Source organism: Phoca vitulina, unplaced genomic scaffold (genome assembly GCF_004348235.1).
Source record: "Phoca vitulina isolate PV1807 unplaced genomic scaffold, GSC_HSeal_1.0 scaffold117, whole genome shotgun sequence".
Lineage (NCBI taxonomy): Eukaryota > Metazoa > Chordata > Mammalia > Carnivora > Phocidae > Phoca > Phoca vitulina.
Window position 1 is genome coordinate 643919 of NW_022589820.1, and position 7244 is coordinate 651162.

Genomic DNA, 7244 nt, shown 5'->3' on the forward strand with positions numbered 1-7244 from the left:
ACGACCCGTGCGCCGCCGCCGCCCCCGGCGCCCCGGGCCCGCCGCCGCACGCCTACCCGTTCGCGCCGGCCGCCGGGGCCGCCACCAGCGCCGCCGCCGAGCCCGAGGGCCCCGGGGCCAGCTGCGCGGCCGCCGCCAAGGCGCCAGTGAAGAAGAACGCGAAGGTGGCCAGCGTGAGTGTGCAGCTGGAGATGAAGGCGCTGTGGGACGAGTTCAATCAGCTGGGCACCGAGATGATCGTCACCAAGGCCGGCAGGTCAGGGTGCCCCCCCCTCACTGCCCGCGACCCTCCCCACGAGGCCCCGGTCTCGGGCAGCGCGCCTCGGTCCGATCCACGCGAGTGGGACCGAGAAGCGGGGTGGGGGCGCGGCCCCGCCACCTGCGGCCCCCTCTAGGCGCGGGCCGGCTCTGGGTTCTCTGCGGTCCCGGCTCCAGCGACAACCGCCTGGCGCGCCGGGCGGGCCTCGGGGACGGCGCGGGCAGCTTCGGAAGGCCGGTGGAGAGAAGCCCGGCGGACCGGCCCGCCCCTCCCGCAGCCCCACGGCGCCCGCCGCCGGAAGCCCGGGCCGGCTCGGAGCACATCGGGCTAGGGGTTAGGCAGCTGCCCCTGAGCGGCCTCGCCAACCAGCCGGCTTCCAGTGGATCCCACCTCAAAGGAAATTCACGTCTCTAGTTCCCCAGTTCAGTCTATACGGGTTAGATAGAAACGGGCAGCTGGACAATTCTCTGGAAAATTTTGGGAGAAAGTTAAGACCCTTAAAAACAGTATGGTCTCTTCCGTGGAAGTTGCTCCCCGGTTTCCTCAGGCCTAAATTTCAGGTGACTGTGGGGCCTGGCTCTGCTGCTGGGGCCCCCCGCCTTCCAATTGGCCTGTATTTGTTTGAAGGGCCCAGAGAGAAGGGGAACAAGTTTTGCGATGCAGCCGATTTGACCAGCAGACAAAGGCGGGTGCCGAGCTGTGTGTAATGTACACACGGAGACACCGGCTCTTCTACCACACGGCCAAGGGGAGCTCAGGGCCTGTTTGCAGAGCCTTCTCGCGGTTTCTGTTTCCCTGCCACGGCTGTCCTCCCTGGGGATCCTGGGGCCTGTGCTCAGCTTCAGCTCTGTGGGTCTTCCGCAGCCTCTCCTTACTGTCCCCTGAGGACGGCACCCCAGCCTCTGGCCCAGCCCAGCCCAGCAAGGGCCTTGGCGGGGGCCAGGCTTCATCCCAGAAGCCAGCATTCTGTAGCAGCCACCGGCCTGCAGAGGTGGGGTGGCAGGCCTGATCAGGAGTCCCAGCTCCACGGCATCTGTTTTCTGCCCACTGCCTGCACGGAGTTGCCTATGAGGGGAAGCCATAGGAAGGGCAGGTGGGAGCGAAGTCTCATGCTGTTCTCCAGGGCCCAGTGGCTGGCACTGCTGTGCCGTCAGGACAGGGCCAGCCCATGGCCAGCCGCCCGTCCAGGAGGTGCAGAATGTCCTTTCAAGAGCCTGGATGGCTCATAGAGTCAGAGTTCGCTGACCATGAGGGCACAAGCCAGATTCTCCCAGAGTAGCTGAGTCCGGGGGGTTATGGTGGCGGGTGGGACTTGTGTGTGTCCCTGAGGAAGGTGGGGAAGACTCCACCATTGGGCCGAAGACAGGGCCTGAGAGTCGGGGCTGTGGGGATTGGGGAGCAGCCGCGGACCCAGCTGAAAGGGCAACTGGGACTCCTGGGAACCACACAGAGTGACCGGGTTTCACTTTGTTCGAGCCGGGAGTTTACATCCGTCGCTCAGATAGAGCTGGGGGAGGCTCAGTGGAGGGCTGAGACTCTCTGGGACCGCGTCTGGGGAGTCTTGCCGATCGGGTGCTGCCGGCTGAGGCTAGCTCTGCACTGGACAGCCGAGAATTAGCAAAGGCTAGCTAGGCTGGCTCTGTGCGGGCAAATGTGGCAGGAGAAGCCATCGACTACACTGGGACGCTGAGGCTCAGCTCTAGTGCTTAGTGAGCCATTTTGGGGCTTCACAAAGGGGGGCAGGGGACTGCCCTGCCACTCCACTTGCCCTTGGCTGGGCAGGGGCCTTGTTGGGTTAGAGTGGCCAAGGGAGAGAGGAGAGGAGGTGGAGGGGCCAGGCCGCTGAACGCAGGAGCCAGCAGGAAGCCTACCTGTCCCGGGGTTGGTCAAGGTGGGGCAGCCCTGCCTTCCCCCACCCGAGGTGACCAGAGGCCTCGCCGCCCCCAGGCGCATGTTCCCCACGTTTCAAGTGAAGCTCTTCGGCATGGACCCTATGGCCGACTACATGCTCCTCATGGACTTCGTTCCAGTGGACGACAAGCGCTACCGGTGAGCGCCCAGCAGGACCTGAGAGGGGGCCCTGGGAAGCGGCTGGTCCCTGCCTGGTGATGCCTCTGAGGGCAGCCCACGAGGACATTAGCGACCAGGAGTCCCGGCACCTGCCCCGGCTGCCCCGCCGACTCCCCTTGACCCACTCCCTCCCCAACCGTCAGACCCTAGACCCACACACACCCCACCCCCAGCGGTTCTTGGGTACTCCCCTCAGGAGGTCACACTGGCTGGGCCCCTCCACCAGCTGTAGGCCCGAGACAGCTCCCACGCCCCTGGGCCAGCTTGGCCTGAGGCGGACAGGCCCCTCGCACACAGCCCTTGCCTTTTTTTCTCATCTCCTTCTCCCACGAGGTGAGCGTGGGCACCTTGTCCCCTTCCCCCATTCCCCGGGAACGCTGGGCCCTGGAGCTGAGCAGGAAAGGTGGGGTGGCGGGGAGAGATTATGCAGGGCGGGCCTCAGCTGCCCCGACAATTAACAGCAATTAATAAAGAGAACGTGGTCCGCCCTGCGCCCGAGGCCGCCGGTCTGCCAAATCCGGGCCGCAGGCCTGGCAACTCGGAGACCAGTGGTGGGGAGGCCCAGAGCGGGCAGACCCGCGTGCAGCGAAATGTGGAAATGTGGCGCCGGGAGCCCAGCCTCCGCCCTTGGTGCTGGGCTTCCTGCTGTTTTGTGTATTGGGACGGGAGGGCGTTTTCGGTTTTCTTCACGATCGCCCTCGGAAATGCTCCCAGTCTGTGTGGCAGCCAGAGGCTCAATTTCACCGATGATGGGGAAACTCATCAGAGGCACCTTTGGGGTTCACTCAGCAAGGCCCTCCCGGTTCACCCCACACGGCATGACCCCTGTTCCGGTGCTGCCCCAGGTACGCCTTCCACAGCTCCTCCTGGCTGGTGGCCGGGAAGGCGGACCCTGCCACACCAGGCCGCGTCCACTACCACCCTGACTCGCCTGCCAAAGGTGCCCAGTGGATGAAGCAAATTGTGTCCTTCGACAAGCTCAAGCTGACCAACAACCTGCTGGATGACAACGGCCATGTGAGCGATCCCCGCACCTCCCCAGGCTACGTCGCTATCCCCGGTGCGGGCCCTCCAGAGTCCCTGTTGACCAGAGCCAGAGGCAGAGAGCTTGGGCAGCTCGGGGTGTGAATAAGGGACAGGCTGAGGAGAGTAGGCCTCTCTGGGTCAGGGGCTCACAGGGCCTGGTGGCCCTCAGGCCTGGGAGAGGGTGTCCCCTTGCTTGCCGCACTCCACTCCTGATCTTTTGCTGGAGGTTTTTTACCTGGAAGGGATGGGGCCGTATGGGGGGGTAGCAGCAGGACGCTTTGCACAATCCAGGCGGGTGATGCCGCTTTCCTGCTGGGCTGAGCTCTGGCCTGCAGCCACCTACCGATCCCCACCCCCCCACCGTAGGCCCGAAGTAGTTCTCAGGGACCTATGGAAAGAGGATCAAAACCCTGATCTTTTGCCGTTTGGAGTGTCTTTCCTGGTGGTCCCCAGTTGATTGCAGTCTCCGCTTGAGCCCCATGGCAGGACCTCATTTCGGGAGTTCAGAGTTTTGTCCAAGTTCTCTGGGGAGTTCACTGCCTATCCGGACCTTGGCCCATTTCCTAGTTCCAAACTTGCCACCTTGTCTTCCAGATTATTCTCAACTCCATGCACAGATACCAGCCCCGCTTCCACGTTGTTTATGTGGACCCACGCAAAGATAGTGAGAAATATGCTGAGGAGAACTTTAAAACCTTTGTGTTTGAGGAGACTCGCTTCACTGCGGTCACTGCCTACCAGAACCACCGGGTGAGGCCCTGGGATGGGCAAATTCAATACTTCTGGGTTGCAATTTCCAGTTGCTGCCTGGGGGACAGAGGTTTGGACCCAAAGGTTGTGGGTTCTGGCGGAACCCAACACCGATGGAGTCCCACCCCCAAGGGCCTCAAGCAGCCTCCTCCCCTCTGCTGCAGGCTGGCCCAGCCTCCTATCAGGTTGACCTCTCTAGCAGCAACTGTCAGTACGGCCTGAAAGTTTGTTTTCCAAACCATTCCGGAAACTCCCCATCAGGGGCCTGATCCACGGTTTACCCAAATTCCTAGGGCACCCCCCCACCACCACACACACACACACACCCTGCGGGGTGGGCGGTGGAGGTGACCACATTCCCATCCCAGCCGGGGACACAGGGTCTCCATCCCAATCACTTGGGGCCACAAAGGGGTTCCTTAGCAAGAAAGGAGCTTCCCCTTTGGCAGGAGAGAGGGACAGCCTCAGCGAGGGAGTTAACTGTGGGACGGTTCTTGTCCCGGAAGAGTAAAAGGGCCCTTATGGAGAAGCTCCTCCAAACTACCCTACCTCGGTGCTCCCACCCCCAGTGCAGGGGCTCCAGCCACTTGCTCAATGCCCGCCGCCCATCCCCCCCGCCCCGCAGATCACGCAGCTCAAGATCGCCAGCAACCCCTTCGCCAAAGGCTTCCGAGATTGCGATCCGGAGGACTGGTGAGTGTCCTCTGAGGAGACGGCGACTGCTCCGGAGCCCAGCGGGGGTGCCCCCCTGACCCGCTGCCCTCCTCCCTCCCGCAGGCCCCGGAACCACCGGCCCGGCGCGCTGCCGCTTATGAGCGCCTTCGCGCGCTCGCGGAACCCCGTGGCCTCCCCCACGCAGCCCAACGGCGCAGAGAAAGGTAGGGCCGGGGTCGTGGGATCCAGGCCGTGGCCCTGCGCGCGCTCCGCCCCGGGCAGACGGCCGAGCATGGCCTCGCCCGAGCCCCAGGGGCGCTCGCGGCCTTTGCGCCGCTTGCACAACGGCCGTGGCGGCGGGCAAGCGCGCACTCGCCCGCCTGGCCCGACGGCTGCGCCCCGCCCGCCCCGCCTGCTGCCCGCGGAGGGGCGCGAGGCCCCTGGGGAGGGCCGGGGTCTCCCGCAGGTTGGGCGAGAAGGGGTGGGGAGCGCCCGAGTGCGGGCTGGCGCCCCCTCCCCGCCAGCAGCGGCGGGGCGCTCGCGGGTCCCCTCTGCCGTCTTGACCCGGCGCGCTCACCCCTCGGCCCTCCCCGCAGACGCGGCCGAGGCTCGACGAGAATTCGAGCGCGACACGGGCGGACCGGCCGTGCTCGGGGACCCGGCGCACCCGCCGCAGCTGCTGGCACGGGTGCTGAGCCCCGCACTGCCCGGGGCCGGCGGCGCCGGCGGCCTCGTCCCGCTGCCCGGTGCGCCCGGAGGCCGGCCCAGCCCCCCGCACCCCGAGCTGCGCCTGGAGGCGCCCGGCGCGTCGGAGCCGCTGCACCACCACCCCTACAAGTACCCGGCCGCCGCCTACGACCATTACCTCGGGGCCAAGAGCCGGCCGGCGCCCTACCCGCTGCCCGGCCTGCGCGGCCACGGCTACCACGCGCACACGCACGCGCACCCGCACCACCACCACCCCGCCGTGAGCCCGGCGGCAGCTGCCGCCGCCGCCGCCGCTGCCGCCGCCGCCGCCGCCGCCAACATGTACTCGTCGGCCGGGGCCCCGCCGCCCGGCTCCTACGACTACTGCCCCAGATAATGCGGGCGCCCGCCGGCTGCTTCCCCGCCCGGGGTCCCCGCACAGCCCCGAGGGCCGTCGGGGTCCCCGTCCACCCAGCCCCAAGGGCCGTCCAAGAACATGTTCCTCCAGCCCCGGGGGCCAGTGCGGGTCTCCCCTTCCCCAGCCTCGAAGCCATCGGGGTCCTCCACCGTCCAGTCCCGAGGCTGTCGAAGTATCTGGTTCCCAGTCCCGGGAGCCACCGCGGGTCCCTCCCCAGCCCGGAGGGCCACGGGGTCCGCGCCCGCCAGTGCCAAAGCGCCCGGTCAGCGGCGGAAGGAAGTGATATTTATTGTTCTCCGCGAGACCGCGTCGCCCCCTCCCACCCCCACCCCCAGCCCGGCCGGCAGTTGCAGTGTAGACGACCCGAGAGCCCGTCTGCAGGCGGTGTAGATACGTGTAGATATTTGTAGATACTGTAGATACCGCGCCGGCGCCGACTTGATAAAGGTTTCGCCTCTTTTGGAAGTTGCCTGCGTGTCCATTTATTTGTGTCCAGTTAGATCACACGGGGGATGTCGGGGAGAGCGTGTCCGGTCGACTCGGGGACTTCGGGGTCTTCCCAGCTCCAGTCCCCACAAGCCGCAGCGAGGCGGGTGTCCCTACAGTGCCCTCCGAGCGCCTCCTCTCGGCCCGTTTCCAGAGCCTCTTCTCGGCCACGCCCCTCTCCGTCCTCTCCCCGCCCCCTCCGCTGTGGCCCCATCCGGGTTCGCTCCCAGGGTCTCCTCCAGGCCCTGCCCGCCCGCTCCCCGCCCCCACTTCCACCTTGCAGCTTCATCCCGTCCTCCCCAAGGCTGAGCGGACGGGGCCCCGCCCCAGCCCCAGGTGTGCCTAGGGCCCTTTGACTTAACTCAGGCAGGCAATTGTCCCTCTTCTAGGATTTAGGCGGGCAGCCCTGGCCTGTTTTCAGGGCCAGTGCCTGTCCTGGGTGCTTTTCCACGGACGCTGGAAATAACCATCACGCCAGAACACTGTCAGTTGGGGGCTGGGAAGGGGAGAAGCTCAGACTCTGATCGCAGAAAGACAAAAACAGGCAGTTCTGCTGTTCTAGCATTTCCCCTGGCTGGCCCTAGACCAGGCCGGCGTTTTCCCCTGTTTATTGACTTTGTTCCCTGTGAATGTCCCCACGGAGTGACCTGGGCAGGGGGCACAATGACAGTGGTCATGAGTCATCTTGAAACCTGTCTGTGAAGCATTTTTCCCAGGCCAGGTGGTGAGGGACCTCTCCCCATTAACTCAACACCAGGGATGGGGCCAGAGGAACCCTTTGATCCCTCCCTTCCTGAATCCAGGCAGGAAAAGCTGACAACCGGTCAACGTCAAGGCTGCTAACTTGGACGCAAGATGGACGGGAAATGCAAATGCTGAGGTTCTATTCCCCTT

General features: G+C 65.4%; 1 protein-coding gene across 1 annotated transcript in view; it reads left to right on the forward strand.

Moving 5' to 3' along the window:
• The window catches only part of TBX1 (T-box transcription factor 1), a 7409-nt gene extending 1566 nt beyond the window's left edge, over positions 1 to 5843 (forward strand). Inside the window, exons 2-8 of the mRNA XM_032398583.1 lie at positions 7 to 256; positions 2207 to 2308; positions 3175 to 3346; positions 3950 to 4105; positions 4731 to 4798; positions 4883 to 4983; positions 5356 to 5843. Coding sequence (XP_032254474.1) covers positions 7 to 256; positions 2207 to 2308; positions 3175 to 3346; positions 3950 to 4105; positions 4731 to 4798; positions 4883 to 4983; positions 5356 to 5843 — 1337 coding nt within the window. The remainder of the gene's footprint in view (positions 1 to 6; positions 257 to 2206; positions 2309 to 3174; positions 3347 to 3949; positions 4106 to 4730; positions 4799 to 4882; positions 4984 to 5355) is intronic.
• The last annotated feature ends 1401 nt before the right edge of the window (positions 5844 to 7244 follow it).